This window comes from Sciurus carolinensis, chromosome 13 (assembly GCF_902686445.1).
Source record: "Sciurus carolinensis chromosome 13, mSciCar1.2, whole genome shotgun sequence".
Classification (NCBI taxonomy): domain Eukaryota; kingdom Metazoa; phylum Chordata; class Mammalia; order Rodentia; family Sciuridae; genus Sciurus; species Sciurus carolinensis.
This window is the reverse complement of record NC_062225.1, coordinates 7,977,367-8,004,518: the sequence shown is the minus strand read 5'-3', so window position 1 is coordinate 8,004,518 and position 27,152 is coordinate 7,977,367. Positions and strand designations below refer to the sequence as shown.

At 43.6% G+C, this 27,152-nt stretch overlaps 1 protein-coding gene across 2 annotated transcripts in view; it reads left to right on the top strand.

Annotated features, from left to right (window-relative positions):
• The window catches only part of Aff3 (ALF transcription elongation factor 3), a 538,593-nt gene that overhangs the window by 373,563 nt on the left and 137,878 nt on the right, over positions 1–27,152 (top strand). For both annotated transcript variants that reach the window (XM_047523038.1, XM_047523040.1), the window contains one exon: positions 8,997–9,048. In XM_047523038.1, the coding sequence (XP_047378994.1) occupies positions 8,997–9,048 (52 nt within the window). The remainder of the gene's footprint in view (positions 1–8,996; positions 9,049–27,152) is intronic.

Genomic DNA, 27,152 nt, shown 5'->3' with positions numbered 1-27,152 from the left:
GAAGGTCTCAAGGTAAAGACCTCAGACTCTCTGAAGGAGAGTCACCACTTGCCATTTATGAATGCCATGTCCCCTTTCAGAAATAGTCTGGGCTATTTAGGAAGGAGGCTCCTCACTGAAGAGTGACTAATAAAACATGTGGGCTTGGTCATCAAAGAGGAGAGGGACCCGTGAAGCGGTGTCTTCATTCTCTTTTGGCACTATTGATTGGAATTACTGTCACGTGGAGCTTTAAAGATGCATGAGCTGCCCTGCTCCCGTCCTAAAGGCCCCCTCGCAAAGCCGGGGCTTTGTTCGCTTCTCCGGCTGCCGGTGGGCAGTGAGCACCCTTTACCAGTGACAGAGTTAGGTGTGCAACGAAGACAACTTGGAGCTAGTAGGTGGGTCTGCAGAGCTGAGGCTCATCCCCTGGGCCTCTGTGAGGCAGAAGGGGTGGCGAGGAAAGATGCCCAGATAAATGTGTTGGGAAGTCCCAGGGTTTCAAGGCACAGGGAGAGATAACGAACGGCACCATCGTGCAGAGGCAGGATCAGGTGTCTCGCCTTCTGTTGGGCTTTGCTGGGGGCAGTTCCAGTGAAGGGTTTTTCTAAGACAAGTTTCTCAACGCTTGACAAGATACTAAACGTCCCATTGAATATTTAAATATTAAGATAGATGACGTGTGTCTGCATTTTTAAATGTTCAGGTGGCAGGTTGAGTTTAAGCGCCTCTTCTCTTCCCTCCGGAGTCCCCACTGAATAACCATAAGGCTATCAAGATGGAAATAAATCCTCAACAGCACTGAGAACAGGGAAGATTGCCATCCGCAAACCAGAAATGTCGTTGAGTGTCTGGAAAACAGAAAGTAAATAGGACCCTACTGAAAAATAATCCTGAGCAAGGAAAGTCATGACCCAGGGGGGAAAAAAAAGAAAAGAAAAAGAAAGAGGACTAAGCCTTAGTGGTGAGGGACAGCCCTGGGCCGAGGACAGACTAGATTTCCTCCAGACCCCGGCAGAATGGGCATGGATGGCAGTTGCCCTGGGAACCTGGGGCTGTTCTTCCCCTCTCGGCCCTGCACCCCATCCTAGCTGATGCTCATACACCACTTCAGTCTTATTTTCCTTGCAAAAGGTCCCAAAGAACAAAATCAGTAATGATTCCTAAAAAAAAAAAAATTAAAATTAAATCGGTCGACTAGCGCTCCTCCTTGGGAACAATGCACAAGAACAAATTCTAAGACAGTACAAGACTTGAGTATAGACGTAGACAGTGGTGGGAGAGTCGTTTTTCCTCAGGAGGGGGATCGACGCAGCTGTACATGCCCAAAGCAAAACACAGGTGTTTCTGAGTGGGGAAGCGGAGGGAGGCCCTGGGCTCCCAGTCTGGGCCTCTTTTCTCTTGCTTTCCAGTCAACAAAGCCTACCCTCTTACATGCTGGCCCTAAATCATCCCTCCCTATTACAGGACAGTGGTAGATAACTGTCACTGTCTTCCTACAGGAGATTCACACCAGCTCCCTCCATTTTTACTAACCTGTTATTCAAACATATGAAAATACAGACCTGAGCCCCAGACAGAAGGAATGAGCCCAGAGGAAGTCTAGGTAGTGCAAGGAGAAGAAGAAAACAGTTCCAGCTATGCTTAGCGGTCTTCAGAAAGACTGAGATCATTTACATGAAATAAAAAGAGCAAAGAGGCTGTCGTGGAAAAAGTCATTACTGAATAAGTGAGCACTTGAGGATTAAAAATGTGATCGACAAAAATTTTTTAAATAATAAAAGTAAAAGGAATAGGTAGGAGCTCCAATCTGGGATCCAGAATATAAAGTTGAAAGTTTTTTTTTTTTCTGAAACACGGGTGGGAACTCTGAAGGGGATTAAGGGACACAGAAGGTCAAAATCCAACTAGAAGGGATCATAGAAAAAGAAAGGGACCAAAGCATCAGAAATAAGAGTTTTTCCTGGGAAAGGAGCAATTTGTAATCAAAAACACTTTGCATAAGAGGAAATGAGAGAGACCGAAATTAGATTCCCACTCAGACACTGGGATTTTCAGACACTGAATGCAATATTAGGATTATCAAGTCCAGAATACAAAATAAGGGCCTTGGCTTAATTTTTAGAAATAGAAGAGAAGATTAGAAATATGATAAACAGCAAGATTTGAAGAAGGGCCAGCCAGCATTTCTAGATATGAAAAAATAATAGAAATTGAAATTTCCACAGGCAGATCTAACAGCACATCAGAGAGAAAGAATGACATGGGAAAAGTAAAATTTTAAGAATTATCTAGAACACAGCCTAGAGAGATGGATATGGAAAACAGGGCATGGAAGGTAAGCAACAGGAAGAAGGAAGTCGGAAAATCTAACAGCTAAGTAGAATTCCAGAAAGTGCGGGGGAAAGAAGCAAGAAAAGAGGACATCGTGGCAGAGAACTTTCCAGAAGTGAATGACACTAGCCCACAGTTTGGTGAAATGCAGTGAACACTAACCAGGGTAAATAAAAAGAAATCCTTGTGGACATATTTTTACAAAACACATAAGGGGGAAAAAACTTAAAATACCTTTTTTTTTAAATATCTAAATCTATTTTTTTTTTTTTAAAGAAACAAGCATTCAGTTATTTACAACAGCAGCATTCAAAGACAGTGGATGGTGAGAAAATAATTACCAAACTAAATTCTGTATCTTACAAACAGCAACAACAACAACAACAAAAACAACAAAATGTAATGAATGACATTTCCAGACAAACAGAAACAGGGAAGGTGTGTCACCAGTGTGTCATCAGTAGACCCTACAAAAAAGAAACTCTAAAAGAAGGTACTTCATTCAGAAAAAATGTGAGCTACAAGGGTTCAGCAGCACAGGAAGTACATGTGGAGAAAATGTAGGCAATATAGTGTGCTCATACTGTCATGTACAACAAATTAGAACAAATAAAAAATGTGTTGTATGTGACAGCAGTAACATCTTATGAAGTAATAAAGCATGATTTACACAAGAACAGTGACATAGAATAGAGGAAAATTAGGAATTAAAAATCTTTCTAAGTTCCCATAATTATTTGGGAGAAGAATAAGAATGGTAACTTTGAACTTTGATAAAGTCAGTGAGGACTTGTGATTTTTTTTTTTTTTTTGGTACTGGGATTGAACCCAGGGACACTTAACTACTGAGCCACATCCCCAGCCCTTTTTTATATTTTATGTAGAGACAGGATCTCTCTGAGTTGCTTAGGGCCTCTCTGAGTTGCTGAGGCTGACTTTGAACTTGCGATCCTCCTGCCTCAGCCTCCCAAGCCGCTGGGATAACAGGCATGTGTCACCACGCCCAGTGAGCACTTATGATTTTTAATGTAACCATGAAACTCTAGGAAAGGGTATTTCACCCAAAACAAAATGCAAAAACAACTTACAAACCAAGATAAAAGTGGAATGTGAAACATAACCAGCTTATCCCAAAGAATTAAAGACTAGAAAAAGAACAGAGTGTACGGTGGCATAAATAAATTAAAATCAGTAATCTAAACAAATGGATTAGATTCTATGATTTAATGACAAATGTTGTCCAAATAAATTAAAAATAAAACTCCTGCTCTGTACTGTTTATAATGACACATTGAAAATTACATATTCAGAAAATTTAGGACTGAAAAAAAACAAAGGATGTTTAGGACTGAAAACACAGGTTTAGAAATAAGGAAGCACTGTTTGCAGTGAAAGGTAATATAAATACCTAGCATTAAAACTGGGGGAATATAAGTAAATCAGAGAGAAATATATAGCCTACAAGGCTTATACCAGAATGCTTGATGTGGAATAATTTATCTTCAGAAGTAAAAATGAAATTAACTCCCATCTAATACCATATACAAAAACCAAACTAAGTATTTTTAAAAGAATAGCAAATCTATACACTTTCAGAAGAAAGTATAAAACATTTTTCTAGCCAGATGTGGTGGCTAGAATTACACGTCTGTAATTCCAGTGACTAAAGAGGCTGAGGCAGGAGAATGGCAAGTTCAAAGTCAGCCTCAGCAACTTAGTGAGACCCTGTCTCAAAATAAAAAATTAAAAGGGATGGGGTGTTGCTCAGTGGTTAAGTGCTCTTAGGTTCAATCCCCAGTACAAAAAAAAAATTAAAAAAACTTTTTTCTGATTCATTTCTTAAACACACCAAGAGTCAAAGTAAAAATACTGATAAATACAAATACATTCAAATTAAAAAACATATAATTCATCCAAAGATATCAGAAAAAAAATAAAAAGCTAACACTGGGAATCGTTATTATGTGTTTATGATTTGTATTTATCATGATACAAATTTATTATTTGTATTGAGGCAATAAAATGCTCCTATGAATAAAAATACTAAAAAAGATTTTTTTAAAGAAATGACACAAAATAACAGGTACAAAATGTTAATACTCAGAGACATGCAAGCACCATGATGAAATTTCACTCTACATTGTTAGAAAAAAGCGTTTGAAGTTGGACCATCACTAGTGGATGTGTGGATGTGTCTTAGTAGAACGTGTGCAGTGTGATTCGGCGTACAACAGAAGACTAAAGTTTAGAAACAGCCGCAGCCAGAAACTGCACACAGGGGTGGGGAGAGCTCTCCAGAAAAGATAGGGAATGATTGACACAGAGAAGGGAATGATTGACACAATTTCCTGGCTGCACAGCTGGCAGGAGCCAGGCCAGGATGCAGAGGCCTCTGGGTAATTTGTTTGGTTGGTTTTTGGTTTTGGTACAAGGGATTGAACCCAGGAGTGCATGACCACTGAGCCCCATCCCCAGCCCTTTTTTTTTTTTTTTTACTTTGAGACAGGGTCTTGCTAAGCCGCTTAGAGTCTCACTAAGTCGCTCAGAGTCTCGCTAAGTCGCTCAGGGCCTCGCTGAGTCTGGGTTACTTTTTGATAATGTTTTGTTTCCTGGACTGGAAGGTATAGTCACAGTTGACTCATTTTAATTTTTTTTAAACTATCTATATACATTTCTGGCACATGTACATTTTGACAGACAGTCTTTTAGGACAGGCTTAGCCTTTACTTGAGACTGACCACGCGGTGGCATGAGGGAAGGGAAGAAGGAGGACCCCTTTGACAGGAAAGCCGGCACCCTGGCCTCCATCAGCTTCCGGGGCGTTTCCCTCTGTACAGGCCTCTCGCGCCACCTTGTTGCTCAGCAGCTTGAGGTTAATATTATGATACTGTAGATTTGAGACCTTGGTTTAAAATTCCTATAATCAACCTATAGGCAAGTCCAAAAACTAAATGATTAACTAAATTAATATTAATGAGGATGACTCATTAATAATTACTCAACAGACTCTAAATATTTTAAACCTTTGGAATGTAAAAGGAAAAATATAGCCATTTCGAGTTGATAGAGAAAAAGAAAGGAGATCTGGGAGGAAAGAAGAAATGGGTGAGTTTCTTACTTGACATGAGGTAAAAGGAAAGATAATGTCACAAGTCCATGACGCAAGTCATAGAAGATTCAATATATTTAATGTTACAAAAACCTAACAGATGCTAAAGTAATAATAGAATTCATAAAATTTTAGGGGGAGGGGTACTATATGAAATATCTCATGTTAGAAATTATTAGGTACTAAAGTTGATGTATCTAGAAATAAAAATAGCATATCACTTAGAGTGACGGTTGAAGGACTAACAGAATTGAAAACAAAATCAAGCGGAGTCATTACCTCTTCCCTGTTACTCATATTTTTTCACCAAAAGCATGGTTTACTTTTAACAGAAAGAAAAGGTATAGCCTAGGCAGATTTTCCTCTGCGGTAGAATTTAGCATCATGCGTGTCTATTTTTGATTCCCTGTTCAAACTCATCTCTGGTCCACATAGTATCACATAGTATCACATAGTGGGCAATGTGCCCCACCAGCAGTGCAGTCAGCTTACGTGATCAGAGGGCGTGGATTATATGTCATTTATCTTCATGCTTAGCAGGCAGGGTACCAGGCCTGTAAGTCCTCAGCACGTTCATTGAATTAGAAAGGGAGCTATTGTAATTTTTTTAGTGACCTATTGGAACCATCAAGCTGATTCATTCTTCAGACTGTATCCATCTCAGGAGTAAAGCTACCTTAAACCTCTTTCTGCTTTTTTTTTCCCCCTAGTGCTGGGGATGGAACCCAGCACCTGTGTATGCTAAGCCCACACTCTACCACTGATCTACACCCCAGGCCAGCCTCTTCCACTTTAGCATGTGGTTCTATATTAGAAGACATATGTCAAGTTGAAATGCACGCATCAGGAACCTGTGTGCACATATGTGTACAAGCATATACATTGACGTGTATCTATGGAGCCCCTGTGGCCCATCCCCACTTCCTCTGTAATTGTATTTCCACATGCAAATGACCACACTGCCCCCAGCCAGCCTCTTATGCCCAACCTCTTAATGATTGATGCAGGTTCCCCTACAAAGAGACCAATGTGGTGGTATCATCAGGACAGCAGCTGATATAAACAGGATGACCCCAAAGACTCCCCTTTGGAGGCTGCAAGGAAACATCTCCTGAGCTCCCAACTAAGAGTCTCACACCGAGAACTCTCCAACTGTCTGCAGCGTCCTTTTCCCCTGGGTGCCTGTGATTCTTGATGGCTTATCCCCTTAAACATTTCAGATTAACTTCAAAAATTGCATCACCTAAGATTTCAAGATGCTGAGAGGTGTGTGTGTGTGTGTGTGCGCGCGCGTGTGTGTGTGTGCGCGCGCATGTGTGTGTGTGTGTGACAAAAATAGCTAAAGTCCCTCTTTTGGTCCCAAGCTTATTTCTCCCCCAGAAAGGTTAATTCACGATCAGCACTGAAGTTGCTCCAAGCACTCCCTCTCCGCTCTTCCTAAATGTCCCGTTAGGCCCTGTGGTATCCTTCCTGTTTGCCAAAACCCATTCTGTTTTCCCCGTTGCCACAACATAAGTGCTGCTAAGAGCAGAGATAATCAGCTGCAGCTCTGTCCCCGTGCTGCAACCAGCCTGTGACTCCTGCAGCCCCCAGATCCAATGTGCAGTCCAGCCTGTGGCCTCTCAGCCTGTGGGTTAGGCGGCAGCATTACTGGTCAAGGTAACACGTTGATTCAGACGCCCAAGCAAGGCCTGCGTGGGTATTACTCCTGCCCTGTTTAACGACAGAAATCGCCTGGGAATGTTTACTCTCGCCTGCTGCTTTACAAACTTGATTATAATGGTGCATGATGTGACTGCTGGCAGCTAGGCCCTGGGGAAAGAAACCAGTTTCTCCAGATAAAGGGGAAGAAAGGATGGGGCAGTGTTTTTGAGAAAAATTGTACCTCCGTTTAGTTTTGTCTTACTTAATGTAGGTGTTATGACTCTCTATTTTGGGCTTATGGCAGGAACCATGGTTGCTTAGTGGAAAAATGATTCTGGAAAGTACCAAACTAGGTTATTTTCCAGCACAGAAGCCAGTGGACCAAGCCTTACATGTCCCCTAAATGACCCGCCTGAAAGGCCAAGTGCAGTATAAATGTATGGCTGTTAGAGTAAGTTTGTTAATTTGTTGCCTTTGGTTTCACTTCAGTAGGGTTTCAGATGGATCAGGCCCCTGGCTAGTCAGTGTTTATTATCATCATAGATTTGTTAGCTTGGTTTGGTTTTTTCCCTAAACGGCTGGCCTTTGACCTCCTGGGTGTCCTGGCACCTGTAGAGACACGAGTGGGACAGAAGGATGAACTAGATTCACCGTCTCCTTCCTCACAACTGCTTACCCTCCTGTAAGAAAAAGAAGAAACTGGAGGTGGGGCGGGGCCGGGGCTCAGCGGCAGAGCACTTGGCTGGCAGGTGTGAGGCACTGGTTCTGTCCTCAGCACCACATAGAGAGAAAGAAAGAAATACATAAACTAAAGGAAAAAATGTATAAAAACGTGAAGAGTGGTCTAAAGCCACTTGGGCAACATCTTCAGGATGTGTCCATGATGTGATGTAGGGGTCATTCCTAAGAGGAGGTGACCATCAGCTGAGGTCAGCAGATGACCCATGGGGCCTGGTACCTGCATAGGTCTGAGGGCCTGAGCGGAAGGCGGAGGGAGCCCAGGAGGTGCCCAGGCTGACCTGAGGGAGCACAGCAAAGCCAGGCGGCCACCCCCAGGCCCGTTCTGCAACTCGCCTGCCTGGGTTTGTTCAGCGCTGGGCTGCAGAACCATCAGCAGCCACAGCCAGCTGCTGCATAGGTGGAGGGGCTCTCTTCTTCCACCCGGCCTCAAGGACGTCCCCAGCAGCTCTTTACGATCTTTACGAAGATGCCTATTTCAAACCACCGTTGGGCCAGGATTAGGAATTACATCATGCCTGTAGCAAAAGGCACCTGCCTTTTAACCCCTAGTCCAGGCTCCCCTGACAACCTGCCAATCCCCGAAGGCCTCGTCCCCCAGAAACCTTTCTTTCTCTCCCCTCTCCCATGGACAGGAAGGATTTCTGGTTCACGTCTTATTTGACTCTAACTGGGGAGCCCCAAAACCTGCTGCCTGGAGTGTCATTCTCTAGGGCGCATCGTTCTTGGGGGGTCTCGTGACTGCCACCTTAGTGTTCTGTGACATTCTCTCATCCAAGTTCTGTTTCATCCCCATCCCATTTGGCTTACGTTGGCAGAAGGGATCCAAGTTCAAAGTGCCTTGGATGTAGAAGGCTAATGGGTTTATTTCTTTAAATTTCCTGTAAAATGAAGGGTAAGGGACCAAATCCATCGGTAGGATATTCATCTTTGTCAAAGCCTCCACTCCGAGTCCCTGTTGTTTACAAACAGCTCCTGAGTACATGCCCACAAGTGTGCGCCTGAGCAACGGCATCACAAAGACGGAATTATTTTGCAAATCCAGCTCTCAGACAATAAAAAAGGTTTTAACAGCCTCCTGCTGCACATTTTGAAAGATTGTTAATAGGACCCTAGAAATATTTAGTCTCTCTTAAATCATAAAACTGCAAGACTCACATGTTGCTATTTTTTTTTCCACTTCCTTTTTAAGAGAAAGGTGATGCTGAGCCGGAGAGTCCAGACAATGGCACGTCGAATACATCGTAAGTCTCTTTCCCATTCTGTCGCAGATGACTGTCCTTTGAATTGCCTTATAAAATAAAGCAGTGCAAGTGTCTCCTAATAGTAGTGACCATGATACAAGGAAGCCCTGGTTCTCTTTTCTCATGATAATGTCTTTTTAAATGCTTGTGAGCACAGATGCATTTTGAGGTCTTCATACTTTAATAACCTCCTAAGAGGAAACTTGAAAATTCAAATATTCCTCTTTATGAAGTAGAAATCTAATGAGCTCTGAGGATGTATACTGGGGAGAAGGAAGGGGAGTCCTTTAGAATTTGGTCAGAAGGCTTGAAGAACTTTTCACACATACTGGGGGACTTTCTGTTACACCTGTGAAGTACTCATGTCATTTTAAAAGCCTGCCACCCTCAATCTCACCTTTGGATCATGGGGAGCAGGGAATTGCAATTATAGGTATCTCAAATCCTAAAAGTTTGTTCTGCTTTTAAGTTAACAAAGCAGTTTTTAAAATACAAGAAAAGGCACTAATAAGACATGTTCCTCGATTTTATTTTTTCCTCACAAGTGTGTTTTTAACGATTCATTGGATGCCAAGTTGGTATACCAACATTTAAATAAAATAACCCGCAAGCTATCAAATGACTTTGTTTTAGCTCCCCAGGGATCGGTAACAGGTTTGCTTCTGAAGAATCTTTATTCTTAGCACTTTTGAGGAATAAAGTGTATCTCCTTATCATAAGACAGGCTTTGTGCATGAATCTGTTTGTGGATCGGTGCTCTTATTACTAAGCATTTAAAGTGTTATTCCCTAGCAGTCCCGGTTGGTGGTATCATGGAGTGTCTTGTCTTGACCAATACCTGTTTCTTTGCCTTGCCCAGGGTGGCTATGTAGTTCATAATGGATATGATTATATGTTTGTTATTTCCCTAACATTTACAAATCATTCCATCGTTGCGGTTTCTGATGACATAATGCATGTAACTGGTCTTAAATGGTTCAAATATTGCTAATTTTTAAATTTTTTGTGCTGCCGCCAAAAAAATATGGGGGAAAGGGTTTTAATGCCACCTGGAGGCATTCGAGAGAACTGAAAAGAGTGGACTGCCTGGAAAATTTAGTTCTTCTGACTAATATTTAGACAGGGTAAGAATTCGTACAATTAGAATGGAAGCTATTAGGGAGTGAGATATATTTTTATAAATTGTTTAACAAGAGCATTGGTTATAATTTTTCTAATTGTTGGCAATAAAATTATCTTACAAACTAAGAGACAAAATATGTTGGAAAGCTGCTAGCATACTACCTTTAATTTTATGTATTTTAAAATCACCTGTAGTAGACACCAATTTTGTTAATGCAATTTGGTGTGTTGTTAAAGTTCTCCTTCCCTTGTGTGTTTCTGAAGGGTCGGTTCCCTGAGAGAATTGGTTTCTGTTACTCCATCCCTTATTTCCTCTAACATGTATAAAAGTAAGTTGCCAAAGGAATTGCTTTTAAACCCTTTGAAGATGTAAAAACAGTGGAAACCTGAACAGCACCTCATGTGCCCACCTCTCTGAGCAAGGTGGCTTCCGGGTCACCTGCCTCACAATCCCGCCTCTTGAATCAGAAATGACAGAACGAAGTCTGAGGTGGCAAGGATTTCTCTTAGGAGTGGGGAGTTCCGAACTTGGGCTCTGTGCTAGGCAGGAAGAGCAGCTGTTCTGAATGAGGAGGACTCAGGTGCCTGACATGTACGTGACAGGGACGTTCTTATGCACTGCACCCCACCTGAGCTTTATGGGCAGGCACGGTACCCCAGAATCTGAGGATCAGAGGGGCCATTCAACTTCAGGGATAAATTAGGACATACTGCTTCTGATTTTTACCCATTTACCATACCTGAGGGTCTGAGACCAAACTAAGCCAAGAATCGGAATCAAGAACAAATACTGAGGCCTGGGGTTGTAGCTCAGTGGGAGAGCACTTGCCTAGCATGCGTCAGACTCTGGGTCCATTCTCAGCACCACACACAAGTAAATAAAAATTAATAAAGGTCCATCAACAACTAAAACAAAAGAAAGAAAGAAAACAGAAACTCTGTTGATATATTATTAAAAAAAATAGATTTTGGTTTTTTTTCTTAAAAGAACAAATACTGAGCCGGGCACTGTGGCACATACCTGTTATCCTAGTGGCTCAGGAGGCTGAGGCAGGAGGATCTCAAGTTCAAAGCCAGCCTCAGCAAAAGTGAGGCACTAAGCAACTCAGTGAGATCTGTCTCTAAATAAAATACAAAATAGGGCTAGGGATGTGGCTCAGTGATTGAGTACCCCTGAGTTCAGTCCCTGGTTCCTCCCCCCAACAAAAAAAGAGCAGTTACTGAGATCAGATTGTGTATTAGGTAGTAAGAGTAAGTGAACTCCTTTGCTAGGGCCACCATAACAAAATACCCAAAACTAGGTGGCTTGTACGACAGTTTATTTTCTCATAGATCTGGCGTTGGTTCCTTCTGAGAGCTGTCAAGGAAGAATATGTGCCAGGCCTCACTCCTTGGCTTACACACATCATCTTCTCTCCACGCATGTCTGTCTCTGTGTCCCTTCTTATGAGAATACCAGCCATATGGGATTAGGACCCACCCTAATGATCTCATTTTAACCTGATCACCTTTATAAGGCCCTATTCCCAAAGAAAATCACATTTTAAGGTCCTAGAGGTTAGGACTTCAGATATATGAATTCAGGGAGGAATGGGGGAACAATTTATCCTACATCATTAAAGGCCAGAGCAATTAGATCCTGCAGCCAGGTAAACAGAACAAGAAATATGTAGATTTCAGAAGAGGGAACAAGGGGAGAGAGCCTGAACAACAGATTAACGATTATGGAGCAGAAAGGGTGAAACAGCAAAGGAAGCTGTAGATCAAAAACATAGGCACCAGGATGGGAACCTGACTTGAACTGTGTAGGGAAATTACAGTCAAATACCCTCCTAGACATTGTTGCAGAAATTCTGAGCACATCTAATCCAATGTCTTACAAAAAGGATATAATTCATAATAACTAAGTAGGATTTATTGCAAGAGTACAGAGTTGGTTTAATCATTAGAAAATCCATCACTGTAATCCACCCTACTAAGAGAATGAAGGAGAAGAAATCTAAACAGATGCAGAAAAAAGCATTTGACAAAATGTAACACCCATAAATGAATTTAAAAGAAGAATTTTAAAACTTTCAGCAAATGAGGACTAGATGGAAACTTTTAAAATCTGATGATGGATAGATATTTTTAAAAAAAAAGAAGAAGAAGAAAAGAAAAACCTACTGCTTTATCATAGTCGGTGGTAAAACTTCAAGTGTTTTCCTTCTAAGATCAGGAATTTAGCAGTGTGGACTCCTGTTGTTATCTCTATTCAATGTTTTATTTGAGATTCTAGACAGTCCCATAAGGCAAGAAAAGGAAATAATGGACATAAAGACTGAGAAAAATGATTTCTAATACAGAAAGTCCTAAGGATCTAATAAAGAACTGCTGGAATCAATAGTATATCAAGGTGAGTATCCAGAAACCTCTTGCGTTCCAATGTATTAGGAATAAGCAATTGGAAAATGAAATTTAAAAATAATTCCATTTACAATGACATAAAAATATAAAATCTTAAATAAATTTAGCAAAAGACTTATGAGTCTTAAAAATAATGGAAACTGCAACACATTAATGAGAGCAATTTAAGACCCAACCAGATGGAGAGATGTTCAGGAACTGGAAAACTTGACAATGTTGGGATCTCAGTTTCTCTTGTACTGATCTGTGGATTCAGCACAATCTCCATCAAAAGGCCAATGGACATTTTCGTAGCAAATAGTTTTACAGGTTGATTCTAAAATGTTTATAGAAAAGCCCAGGACCTAGGCAGCCACACGATCTGGAAGAAGAGCAAGATGGCAGCCTTCCAGGACCTGATTTTAAGACTTGTTGTAAAACTGAAGTAAATAAAGATAGAAGGACAGACAAATCAATGGAACAAAACATTCTAGGAACAGACTACACATGTGTGGTCAATTGATTTTCCACAAAGACACAGAAACAGTTGAATGGGGAGAGCCAAACCTTTCAACCGATGTCGCAGGAGCAGCCACTGAGGGGAAAGGGAATCTCAGGTTGCACACAGCTGAGAAGGATCAGAGGTCTCGGGGTAAAGCTGCAGCAATAAAGCACCTTCGGAAAACCCAGGACAGTATCTTGACAGCCTAGACGGGACAAAAATCGCTTACAGGGGTCACAAAAGCATATACGAGAAAATCTCAATCGATTGGACTTCATCAAAACAAAAAGCATCCGGTCATGGAAATGAAAGGCCAGCCACAAGCTGGGAGAAGTTATTTGCCATGCTCATGTCTGACAAGTAGTCTGTGTATATATAAGAACTCTAACAATAACAAAATGATAAAGAAACAAGTATTTTTTTAAGGAAATCAGTATTTTAAATGGACAAAGGCGTTGAAGTATATAGAAAGGATAGAAATGTTTATGCAACAGCTTTTCTACCTGATAAAATAATCATAATTAATCTATGTTGAACACTTCCCTTGACAAGGTGCAAATCTTAGCACTTGACACGTCTCATCCCTCTTAACTCTGACAACAGTTCAGTAATACTCCCCGTTTTACAGGCAAAAGGGGATTATTCATATCTCTATATTTATTTGACTCAAGTGGCAAAGCAGGATTTGAACCCAAGAGCCAGACCCTGGAAACTGAGCTCTTCACCACTGTCCCATATCACTGAGTTCTCAGACCTTATTGTCTCCAGAGACAATAACCATTCCAGGAAGAGCAGTAATTGACAGAATGCCTGAACAGGAGGAATAGGCCAACATCCTACTAATTGTCACCAGTATAGAAAAAGTCTAGGAGTAATGACCAAATGGAGATTTCCAAGACTCTGTGAAGACCACAGTTTGCAGGACCACCATGTCTGCTGCATCCTGACTTGCCCTCCACGGAAAGATCCGTCAAGTCAAAAGCTGAAAGTACAGGCTTATAGACAAATCCCAACAGAGTAAGAGCCCTTTTTTATTCCGTAGACAGCCCTCAACCGAATAAAGTGAACTGTATCCTGAAAGAATACATGAAGATTTAAAATGACCTTCATAAATTAGAGAAATTGGATTAAACACAAAGCATTAAACCACTCGGGGGGAAAAAAATACACCAGATGAGGCAGAAGGAAAATGACCTACCCAGGTGTAGACCTTGCAGAGTAAAGGAATCGGGAATTATTATAAACTCAGACTGAATTACAGTGACCCATGAAACGGTCCTTCTTCACCAGTTAATATATGGAAAGTACCCATTACTGAGTAGGCACTCAATAAATCATTGTTACTGCTATTATAACAGTATTTATGACTTACGAAAGCTGGAAAACAGCCCTGTCTCTGCAGCTGATCAGAGCTTTATTAGAATTTTAATCTGTTCTTAAAAAAAAAGGTGAAAGGCATAGAATGAGTTCAGGGTGGTAAAAACAGAAATGATGAGAACACTTTCAAAGGTCTTCAGTGAGGCTGGGGCTGTGGAGAAGAAGTTTAGTCTACTCGGAGATGTCAGGCAGAACCAGCTGTTCTCCCGGACGTCAGAGGATCGGCCACCACAAGCAGGGCATGCCCTACCTCTCCCCAGAGAGAACGCCTGGCCCAGGGGAGGCTTAAAGCTTCTCCTCCACCATGAGGACGTGTCTTGGAAGACCTGGAGTCGCCCATGGGAGGAGCACAGTGGATCTAGACAATGCCCAGGGATCCAGTCCTTGTACGTAGCCTGTGCCTCTCTGAGTCCAGTGTAAATAGGACGTGGTCAACACGTTCATACTAATGAAAAATGTCCATGTAAAATTTCCATGCTCACTGTAATGCTACCTTAGAAAATGTTAAATATGGAAGGAAAAAAAAATTCCAGAGAAATCATTGTGTGCTCCACATGTAAAGAAATCTATCATTTATGCATGTGCATTTCATAATAAGGTTACACAAACTCATCCTGTAATAGGGCCTAGAAGTTGAGAGATCAAAGTCTATTGGGAAATTGTTACCAAAAGATTTTTTTTTCCCCTGAGAAACATGAAACCTTCTTGATATTCATTTTGGCGGATAAAGATCCGCGTCTAACAGGATGACTTGTGGCTGCTCTTTCCGTCTGTGAGGGGTCCGTCCACAGAGGCCTCCTTTCTCTATCTGCTTAAGTGATTCGCCAGGATCCTGTTGGCTAAGAAAATGAGAAACCCAGCGTAGAGCCCCTTCCTGCAGAAACTCAGCCAGATCCTGTTGCCCTGCTCTGAGACCCCAAGAATGAAAAATGAAATAGGAAGGGTCCCTCAAGGCTGCTGAGGCCACTGGTCAGGCAGATGCACAGACTGGACGAGCCTGCTCAGGGGACGGCCCACCCCGGGGCCACCGTGCATGCAGCAGGGGTTGGCTTGACCCCGCGGCAGCTGCGGGAGAAGGGGTCGTGAAGAGGGGATTCAGCGTCTCCTCATGTTTTTGGAGAACCCTAAGGTTAAAACACAAGACTGCTGGCTGGAAATCCTGCCATCCCACAACAAGCCTGTCAGCCTGGTCTTCTGTGACGGTCCACTAGGCTGGACGCCTGTGTCCAGGGTCGTAAAAGAATGGCTAGCAAAATTAGGGAGTCTGTTCCCCTGTCCCTTGTCGGGTCCCCAGAGACTCACTCTTTCTTCTTCTCCCGGGACCCCATCAAACATGCCTCTCTTCAGGATGTCATCTAGGTCAGGGGTTTTTGGTGATTTAAATTTAAAGTCTAATTTTAATTGTGTGAAAATACATGCAAGAGACACCATTCTAACCTTTTGGGGTACACTGTTCAGTGGCATTAAGCACATCCTCGCCTTCAGGCTACCATCAACACGATCTTTCCTCGGGACTCCTTTTCATCTTCCCAAACTAAAGCTCTGCACCCATTAAAGGGCTCTAAGTCCCTCCGCTCAGCCCCACACTTACCACACACAGGAGCGGGGTTGGTGTTACCGTATTTACTGGCTGCAGTGAATGTCGCCTGGACGTCGCCTGGCATCTACAGATGCCGGGGTCTGCTTTCTTGCAGTGTAGTCCTGTCTTTCCTAACTGGTCTACGTTTGACTACAATAGGCACCACATGCCAGTGGACTCCGGCTTCTTTCACTTAGCACAGTATCACCGTTATTCATATTGCATCCGAGGAAGGAATCCCCTCCCTTTTTAAGGGTGAATAATATTCCTTTGTATGGATATAAGACAGTCTCTGACTTACTCTGGCTCAGCTTGTGATTCTTGAAGACTTTCTGAAGGTCCAAAAGTGATAGGCATTCAGTAGAAACCATGCTTGGAATTTTGAATCTGGATCTCTTCTTGGGCTGGCAGTGTGTAGTCTGTCCCTCTCCTGATGCTGGGAACCTCAGGGAGCCCCAGGAGGGACAGGCAGTGCGCTACACTGTGCACTTAGGGTCGGTGAGAGACGGTTAGGGGTTTGACTTTTCCCACCTCGGACGAGTTGGTCGGGCTCTAAGCTCCTTGTAAGTTGGGGTGCCTTTGCTCACACCGCGTTGGGTTCCTCCATTCCCGCCTCGTGGCTGCTGGGAACGATGCGGCTGTGAACGGGGGTGTGCAACTATCTCCCCCTCCCTGCTTTTGATTCTCCTGGGCGTGGGCCCATCTGGAGCTTGTCTAATACGACCACAGTCACAGGTACCTTTTGGATCACACCCTGTGAGAGCGTGTGCTGAAACTAGCGCTGCAAAGGTCGCCCGCCATTACTCCAGAGCTCCCTCTTCTTGGTCACATGTGCAAATGCAGCTCACAGCCAGGCAGAGGCACCTTGGTCAGCCACCGTGCTCAGCGCACCACCGATTTCACTGATCAACATTTCACTGATACGACTGAGAGGCTCTGTGCAGAAGGGGTGAGGAAGGGGACGGAAGCCACGTGTTGGGCCACGCCGTTTCCAGACCTACTGGTCAGTGACCCCTGAGTCCTCCCAGCACTGCAAAAGCTGAGTTCGTCTTACCTCGTGTACAGATGAGGAAACTGCACAGATGAGACTGAAAGCTCCTCCCAAGATTCGCAGCCTCTTGGGTGTTCCCACTCAGATCTCCCTCTGGCCCACACCGCCAGGACCTGACCCCATTACACAGCTCCCCACATAGGCAGCTGCAGATCTCACCTGTGATTAAGGAGGACACCATCTGCAGAAGGGAATCTGTCACCTTTGCAGTGAACTCTCTCGGTCCTCGAAGACATTAACTAATAAGCAAACCTTAGCTCCTCTGTATTCGTGGTGGCTCGGGCAGATGACAACATTCTTCTGAGGTGCTGCTCAGGCTGAGGAAGAGAGTGTGGTTCATCTTAGTGTATTTACAGGGTAATCAGTAAGTGTTGCCTGACATTTATGGATGGGTTCTGCTTCCTTGCAATATAGTATTATCTTTTCTAAAGCTTCTTCCTGCTCCTTCATTGAAGCCTTGTCCAGCATTTAGAATATAGCACTAACAATGTGAAAGTATTGGCGTGAAGAAATGAGTGAATGCAAAAAAAAAAAAAAGAAATGAGTGAATGCAGAAGAATCCAGAATGTTAGAACACATTTGCTGTGTGTTGCAAAAACATCGTTAGCCAGACCTATTCTTTCTCTCCTACAGATGCTAATTAATATATAAACCTCCACAATGTGGAGCTTCTGAATTTGCAAACTCAATTTCCCCTGAGCCCCAGTTCCCGGGATTCTCTGCACCCCGCACCTCCAGTGCGGGTCCCTTCTCAGGCAGCCTGGTACCAGAGGATACCACCCGTGCACACAGCACCTGTGTCGTACGAGGCACTTGGTGGGACTCATCATTTGATTGAATCCTAACACCAATCTCATGAGGTGTATTATTTCGTTATTACATATTGTATTACAGAAGAGAAAAATGGGATCTCAGAGAAGGAAATTGGCTCACGAAGGGTTCAAACTTGGCAGAGCCAAGAATCTGGCTGGTTGCCCAGCTCCAGAGCTGCCTGGAGGCACTGCCTGAGGTCTGTGGCCTGGCCCCAGAGGACACCTGAAGTGGAAGAGGGGTTGAGAACTGAAGTCCCATTTTTGAACTAAGGGCTAATATTTTCCTAAAAGCCCTCCGTATCTGCCCTCCCTCCCGATTAACAAGAGCGCTGCATCCAGAGAGCCCGTGGGGAGGCAGGAAGAGATGGATTCTAGACACCGTGGTTCAGGCTACTTCTGCACAGTGACGGGGTCTTGGAAATTGCCCAGGCCGGAGTCTGCGATTCCCCCGACAAGGCAAATAGCTGCAGAAGTGACCTGACAGCTTTCCCACCTCTGCCCACCTGCTCACCTGCCAGACCTTCTGCTGTGGCAGAGGGCACTTCAGTAACTAGCTGCCTGCCCGCCATCCACCAGAGCTGGTGAGGCGTGCAAGCCCAGCCCGGGGTTCTGCAGCAGAATCCCACCACCACGCCTTCAGCTTCGTAAACACCGACATCCACAAGGGCAGAAAAACAGGGATGAGGGCAGGCGGCCCACCTTCCCACACACACACTCCCCTCTTTATGTCAAAGGGGCCATTCCTGTTTTTAAAATGAGAATTCCGTGGAATTTCAGACCCTTAGCATAGTGCAGGAGTCAGTATATCATGAAAAACAGGAAAGAAAATACTAAACACTATCCGGATGTCGTGTTGTGGACTAAATGCTTTCTAAACAGACAAATTAAGAAGCAAGAGAAGTTTGAAGTGGGGAAATGACCCGGGGCTTTGGGTCACATGTGGTTTGTCCCCCAAGGTTCGTGTGTTGAGAGCTTGGTCCCCAGTGTGGTGATATGGGAGCTGATGGAATCTTTAAGAGGTGGAGCCTAATGGGAGGTCCTTAGGTCCTTGGAAGGAAGTGCTGTTCCCCTAGAGTTAGTTCTCCAGAGATCAGATCCCTGTAAAAGGCTGAAGCTGACCATGCACTGACTGTGTAGTGTTCAGCTTGTGATATGATCTCCCACTGCCACACACTCCTGCCATTGTGCTATGAGCTCCTTACCAGAGCTGAGCTGATGCTGGCACCATGCCCTTGAACCTCCAGGACTTTGAGACAAATAAACTTCTTTTCTATATAAAGTTACCCGTCCTCATGTATTTCATCATAGTAACAGAAAATGGACTAAAACATCAGGAAATCCTGAAATGTGGGACTATTTCATTTGAAATTTTAACATTAGAGTTTCAAGTTTGAGTTAGATTAAAGGGTAGGAGAAAGAAAAAGTATTATTCATTGTATTTGAAGCTTCAATGCGCGAATAAGCAGAGTGAGACATGAAAAATAACCACCAGTTAGATGGAGTTATTAGCCATAGAGTTTCACTTCTTAGAATAATATGATGCTAATTGCACATAACTCCAGAAGTTGTATACTCTAAAAATCAAAGAGAGGATTTTTTGGAAATGAGTAAATATGTAAATTTTTAAAATATATCATCCATTTGACCACAAGATAAAGTCTTTTCTCCCATGGGCCAGTTGTAAAAATTGAGACCTTTTCTGATGTGCATTTTATTTTCCTTTTTGATTGTTTGGGCTACATCATATGACTCTCACTCCCAAATTTTGCTGGGCATTTACTGTGTTCTGTACACTGTTCTGAGCACTTAACTCATATTCTCATAGCTCTCTGGAGTAGTTATCCTCATCTGCATATAAGAAATATATACACAGAGAGGTTAAGAAACTTGACCAAGATCACACAGCTAGTTTATGTCAGAGCTAGGATTTGAACCAAGTTTGGCCCATGCCTTTATCACACATCTATAGATCCTCTATTTTGTCTATTAAATTTCAAAAGATTTTCAAGATACCGAATTAAAAATGTGTCTCTAAATAAGAGAACAGAATTTCCAAATTATGGGTCACCCGAGGGTTTACTTAGATGTTCAAAAATGTACCTGAAGCAGTAATTGATATAATTAATATCTTTATCTTCCCTTTCAATGTCTGAAGCATATCGGTATTTTTATCTTTCGTTTGAACATGTCTAAGAAGAGACCACTTGATTACCTTTGGAAGTACATGTGAATCCTGTTGGTTTTCCTTTCCTAATAATCACCAATACTAATGGTGCTAAATTGCCTCCAAGTGAGAACAGAGAGAGCCAATGGTGTCAGTACCTTTAAAAATACTAAATCTGATATTCATATTTGAAGAAAAATAACCGGTCCCAACTTAGATACTCGCAGGGGTCTGTTTCTGCACAAAGGTTCCCTGTTCCCCGGGGACAGATTTTGCAACGTCTGGCCTGGGGTGATACTGAGGGAGGCCCGAAACCCGAGGTGGACTCCTTCAGCTCTGGAGCTGAGGACACTTGAAGGGGTCCCCTGCTGAGAACAGCAGAAGAGATGCAGAAGGACAGGAATGGAAATTTCTCTTCTTCCAGGAGTTTAAATGGATGCCTTTGTTGTTTATTTAATCCCTTCTCTTCATCCTCCAAACTAGGGTTGCCAGATAAAATATAAGACGCCCAGTTAACTTGGAACTTCGCATAAACAAGGAATCATTTTTTTCGTGTGAGTGTGTCCTCTGCAGTATTTTGGACAGGCTTTGACTAAAAAATTATTTGCTGTTTACCTGAAAGTCTCGTTTGTCTAGGCATCCTGTTATTTTCATTCACTGTTTCTAAAAACCTGACCAAACACCACAGAGACCGTGGGTCCAGCTGGACTTCAGAGTCTTCACCAATAAAAGAACAGAAGGTAGGCAGAGAAGGCAGGGAAGGAAAGAGAGAGGAGAGAGAGAAAAAGTCGGAATGGAGTCTGGCCAGCGGCCAAGTAAAACAACTCAATTTGCAAGAAAGAAATCCTAAAACTGAGGTCATAGGAGGGAAATGTCTGTTTCAGACTCTTTAGCCTGAATATTGGGCCCCCAAACAGTAAAAGGCCGATGTCCCACTAGCATCTGAACACCAGCGCTCATCCAGGAATGGAAAGATTTGGAATGTGAAGCTTCCTGGCTTTGGAACATCTTTGGAATACCACAATTGTTTATTAATGGCAATGAGGACTCTTTTTTTTTTTTTTTTTCCAGTGAGATGTTTTGGTAATTGGATATCAAAGAAAGCTACCTAACTTCAGTTTGTTACCAAGACGCCTTTGAAACTTGGTGGATAACCCTTGTTTGTCCTGTGCTGAAATGCAAAAAAATATCAGATACCTGATAGGGAGAGGAATTTTATCCTTGTTTTAAACTCGCACAGTTTGGTCTTGAAGCAAGAAATGACTTTTTTTTTTTTCCTTTCCCCAAGTTAAAAATATTAACTGACAGCTTAGCTTCAAGCCTGGTTTTTTTTTTTTGTTTTTTTTTTTTTCTTTAATCTCGAACCAGACAAATTACTCTAAGCAAGGAGCCTCTTTGCCTTCATCCCGGGCACGTCACAGACGTGACACTGTTCTGCAGGAGATGGCTTTTTAGCTGCGGATGGGGAAAAATAACCTTTGGAATTTTTAAGATGTTATTGCAAGCAAGTTTACTCATTTTTGACTTGCTGAACCACGACTGGATCAAGCCTTCCACAGGGTAAGAGCTTTTTCACGTTCCATTCTGTCTTTAGTATTTCAGGAGCCAGGATCACTGCCTTGGGGAACAGGGCCCGGGCTGTCCGTGGAGTACGTTAATGTGAATGTCCTGTGAAAACGGTCAGATTCTGTCTGGGCCATAAACTAAAGTCTGCCACGTGACAGAATTGGGATGGGTGGAGCAGGAATAGGATCACATCTTCATTTTGGACCCAGGAGAAATTGGTATTTTGAAGAGGCGTTTGAAGGGCTGGTCTAACAGGGCTCACCGGACAGCTGTGTAGGAACTGGGCATTTCTGGGATTGTTTTGTGTCATTGCTGCTGGTAGGGAAAAAAAAAAAGGAAAAGAAGTCACCCTGGTGGTGCAGGGGTCTCCTGAGCAAATGCATTACAAACCTGCCTGGTCTTTTTTTTTTTTTTCCTAATTTGTGAAATGTAAACCATCGTTGCTTTTCCTTTTGTTTTCTGCTGTCTTTTCTCTGTACTTCATCTTGGTGGCTTTTTATAAGGTACCCTGTATGTTCAGTTCAGATCAAGAACAATGGCGTTCTATATGCTTGCCCTTCTAGAGACTTCCAAACATTCCAAAGCCAGTCTCTCTCCAGAGAGAGAGAGGGCATCTCCACAAGGCCGGGGCCGACGAGCCACAGGGACCAGGTCAGCCCACCGTGGCAGCCAGCGCAGAGGCCAAGGCTGTTTTGATAGGAGAAATGTCCAGAGGAAATTGTAAGGTGACGTCATCAGCAGGACTAATGGGTGTGCGGACCCAAGTGTGCGTCCAAATCATGTGTTTCTTCAATGCCGTCTCCTGGCTGCGGATCGTGACTGGGGTGAACCGCAGATCACCTGGCGAGCTTTCTAAAATATCGATAAGCCAGAATTAATCGCACAGGACATGGTGACACATGCCCGTACTCCCAGCAGTTTTGGAGGCTGAAATGAGAGATCACTTGAGCCCAGGAGTTTGAGTCTAGCCTTGGCAACCCAGGGAGACCCTGTCTTAAAAAAAAAAGAGAGAGATTTAATCAAATTATCATCTGCCCCTGTGATTCTAATACACATTCATGATTAAAAAAAAATAACTGAGGAGGTCTCAAACCTGATTTAACTATCTGAATCACCCAAGAGAGTTTAAAATGCAGATTCTTGGACCCTTTCCACTAGAGTCTCATTCATTGTGTCTGGTTTTGGGCCTGGGAATATGTATTTTTGAGAAAACTATTTCCAATTGGTTTGACAGTCAGATTTGGAAACCATCATTGCCCTATCCAAATCACATATCACATTAATTTTAGCACAAAGGAGATGTGTGTGTGTGTGTGTGTGTGTGTGTGTGTGTGTGTGTGTGTCTTCCCTATTTATCTTTTCCTAGCTTCATCCAAGCCTATTTCTTTCTCATCTCAAGGGAAGAAGTGCCCGATTCTTTTCATCCCTGGTGCTCTTGACCTCATCCCTTCTCTGCTTTCTTCCAGGCCCCTCTCTTACTGCTATCTTGGTTGCTCTTCCTACCTGGGCTTATAACATACCCACATTTTCCCAGATAAAATAAAAACAGCCACATTCATCAACCACTTTGTACTAGTCAGCCTTTTATTACTACAACAAAATACCAGAGGCAGGTTCACTTTGTAAAGAAAGGAGGCTTATTTAGCTTACGTGTCTGAAGGTTCCAGGGCATGGTGCTGGCATCAGCTCACCTCTGGCGAGGACCTCACAACGAATCACAGTGTAGGAGCACATGTGGGAGGAAGATATCTCATGTTGAGGTGGGAAGCAGGGAGATTCAATGGTCAAGGTCAGGCTTTTGGAACAACTCACTCTCTGTGGAACTCACTCCAGGAGACCAGCATTTCCTTGCAAAGGCAACACCCTTGTGAGCTAAGGACGTCCCTCTAGTGTCACTCTGGGGACCAAGCTTTCAACACATAAACTTCCAGGGGAACAAGCAATATCCAAATCATACCATACAGCAAATACAGAAGTCACTTCCTCCTTACCTGCAAGGAATACATTCCAAAACCCCAATGCCAAATACATTCTTCACTCTCTATATATTATGTTTTTTCCTGTGCATGCATATCTGTGACAATGTTTAAATGATAAATTAGCCCCAGTAAGAGATTAACAATAATAACTAATAATAAAATAGAATAATTATAAAAATATATTATAATTAAACTTAAGAGAATGTGGTCAGCCCCATTTCCTCCCTCTCAGCGTATTTTATTGTTCTCTATTCAGTCCGATAACCAAAATGTCTCCCAAGTGACTAACAGGCAGGTAGCTTATACAGCATGGATACACTGGACCCAAGGTCAACTCACGTTCCAGGTAAGATGGAACAGGGTGACCCGAGATTCCACCTCACCGTGCAAAATGGCACACAATTTAAAACTTCGAATTATTGATTTCTGAAACTTTGTCGGATATTTTCAGACCTTGATTGACCATGAGGAATTGAAAATGCAGAAAACGAAACATGAGTAAGCGGGTAAATACTCTCCTGAATGCTCCCCCTCTCTTCCAGTCCTTTAATCTTTCACGAGCCCTTCGTCCTTCCCTACCGGTTTCCAGCATCTGTATTTGGTGGGTCCATGGCTGATTTCTCATTGAGCCAGGCTAGGGTCCTTCCCAGTCCTTAACTTCCATGATCTTTCTGCGGCACGTAACCTTCTTGGGACCTCAATGATGCCCTCGGCAAACCGTCCAGTCCTTGGCCACTCGCTGTGTTCTGTTGGCATTCTTACTGGGATTCAGATCTTGGATCCATATTGGTTTTTTTATTTCCTTTTTCTCTTCGTTCTCCTCCTGTTGCTTGCTTCCATTTCTATAGTTTGAACTCTCATCTCTGTCCCAGTGTTTCTCTATGTCTTCCTGGACCTCCTAACCAGTCTTTCCAGCCGTCCCCCCTAGAAGGCTTCAGAGTCGCGTTCCTCCACCGTGGTCACCCACCCACCCCAGCCCCAGCTCTCTCGTGCTAACGATGCTTCCCCAAACCAAAACCATGCACTCCCTCCCCTTCTTTGGCTCCAACACTCAAGCGCTTGTTCTACCCCACCACTTTTAATTTCCACAGCCTCTCCTACAAAAGTCTGTCCCTCTCAGTTTCCTTGGCCACTGCCCAGCCAGGTCTCTGCTTCATCCTGTGGCCTCCATGGAAGCCCGAGCCCCCTGGGAGTTTCTAGCATTCCATCCATATAATGCTGTCAGATTAATTTATCTAAAGCACAGTTCCGATCTTACCACTTCTCTGCTCTGAAACATTTCATAACTTCATAGTACCAAAAATAATGTTCATATCCCCAGCCTTGCCTTTAGGGTCTTTTGTGATATCTGCCCCCATTTATTTGTTTAGTTTTCTTTTTTGCAGTGCTGGGATGGAACCCAGGGCCTTGTGCATGGTAGGCAAATGCTCTGCCACTGAGCTACACCCCCATGTATTTTTCGAGCCTCACTTCCTACTGCCTGCCCTCGACCCCATGCACACAAAGCACCTGCCAAACTGGTAACCTTGCAGTTCCTCTAACATGCCTTGGATTTTTCTTCTGAATGCTTCCATTCAATCCATTCTCTCTGCACAGAGAGACTTCTCTTAATTCTCCAACAAGAGGGTCTTGGTTCTCTCGTGAACTCCTCTCCCACTTTCCTATGGGAATGCTAGCCAGGTTCCAAGGTCCAGCTGAGTCTCTCCCTCTACCATTAGACAAATATGTTGGATGCCTGACCTCGATCCTAGTGTGTTTACCCACAATACAATGACTGTGCAGTCATCCCTCAGCATCCGCAGGGACTGGTTCCAGGACCCACTACAGATACCAAAATTCCATAACTAAAATGGCACAGTATTTGCATAAAACCTGCACACACCCTCTCGTACACCTTAGAACATCTCTAGATTACTTACAATACCTACTACAGTAAATGTTATGTAAATAGTTGTTATACTGTATTGTTTAGGGAGTACTGACAACAGAAAGTCAGTACAGATGCCATTTAAAAAAAAAAAAAAAAAAAAACTCCTTTCCATTTATAGTTGGTTGAATCTGCAGTGGCAGAACCCACAGACCCAGAGGGCCAACCGTATGCGTCGTAACTGATAGGCACGCCAAATCTCAAGAGCGGAGACTCGCCTTTGTGATTGCCTGAACATCCTGAGATGTGGGCCAACCAGGTCTCAGCTCCGAGCTAGAAACGTAACACATCCCACCCTCCAGAACTGTGTATTTTAATCTACCAATCCAATGACTTAGGCTAGAAAAACAAGAAAGAAAAAGAAGAAGAGGGGGGGGAAAAAGGCAAGAAATGCAGTTGTATCTGCTTGTTGGTTTCAATTTTCAGGATTCAGGGGTGGGTAGAGATACACCCCTGACAGTGGGGTGGCCCTCCCTTCTGAAATCCGTACCTTCCCATGTCCAGTACCATGTTCAACCCATTCCGCAGATGTCCACCTGCGGCTCAGTGTCTTTGGCCTTACCACTGAGGCCGAAGCCACGTAGGTGATTGCAGGCCGCGTTGCCTTCAGGTTACCAATGGGCACGAAGGAGGGTGTGTTGGGCCTGCAGGCCTGGAACCTGTGCCAACAGGGCATTACTGCATGAGGAATGGCCCTGAGACCTCCAGGTCACACCAGAGGTTCAAGGATCCCAGAGTGCACTTACTTCAGGCCCAGACTTTAAAAAAAATTTTTTTTTTTTTTTTTTTTTTTTTTTTTTTTGTACCAGGGATTGAACCCAACCCTTTTTCGATATTTTATTTAGCAACAGGACCTGGCTAAGTTGCTCAGGGCCTCGCTAAGTTGCTAAGGCTGGCTTTGAACTGGCGATCCTTCTGCCTCGGCCTCCCCAGTTGCTGGGATCACAGGGGTGCGCCACTGCGCACAGCCAGACTTCTAAAATTCTATTCTGACCCAGCTGAACTCATGAAAAGACCTCTACACCTTGACTGACACGCAAAGGGCTCTGTCTCTCAGGAACAGGCCTCAACTCTGACCCCTTCCGGCTCCCAGCCTTCATCCCCCAGGCCCACCAGCAGAGGCGGGCAAGGGCTGCTTAGCCTGGGCCTGGCCGCCTGGCCCTCAGAGACAGCAGGGGTCAAGGTGGCACAGGCTGTGTCTTCAGAACACCACTGGGATGTGTGCTGGGCGTCATCTAGCAGGCTCAGCCCTTGATCGCTTAAGGCCTACGACTCTCCAACACGGCTGCAGGAAAAGCAAGAGAATTCGTCTCTCCCAGTTCTACCTTGAAGGAATGGTTAAGAGATCTCTCCACCAGAAGGAAAAGAGCAGAACAAAGGTGGGATTTTCTTAAGGGAAGAAGAACAGGATGACTGAAAGTAGAAGTAAACATGCAAGACGCGTCTTCCTTTCACTGTGTTTTACGGTGAAGCTAAAGTTGTGACGTCCTCTGATAGGAGGGCGTGTGTAGAAGACACACCTGAGACAACTGTGTTTAAAAAGTAGAGGGGATCCGGGAGCTCAGTGGAGGGACGGTTTCTACTCTTCATTCAAGGTGGAGAAATGCCAACACCAACAAGTGGTGGTAAGTCCTCTGAGC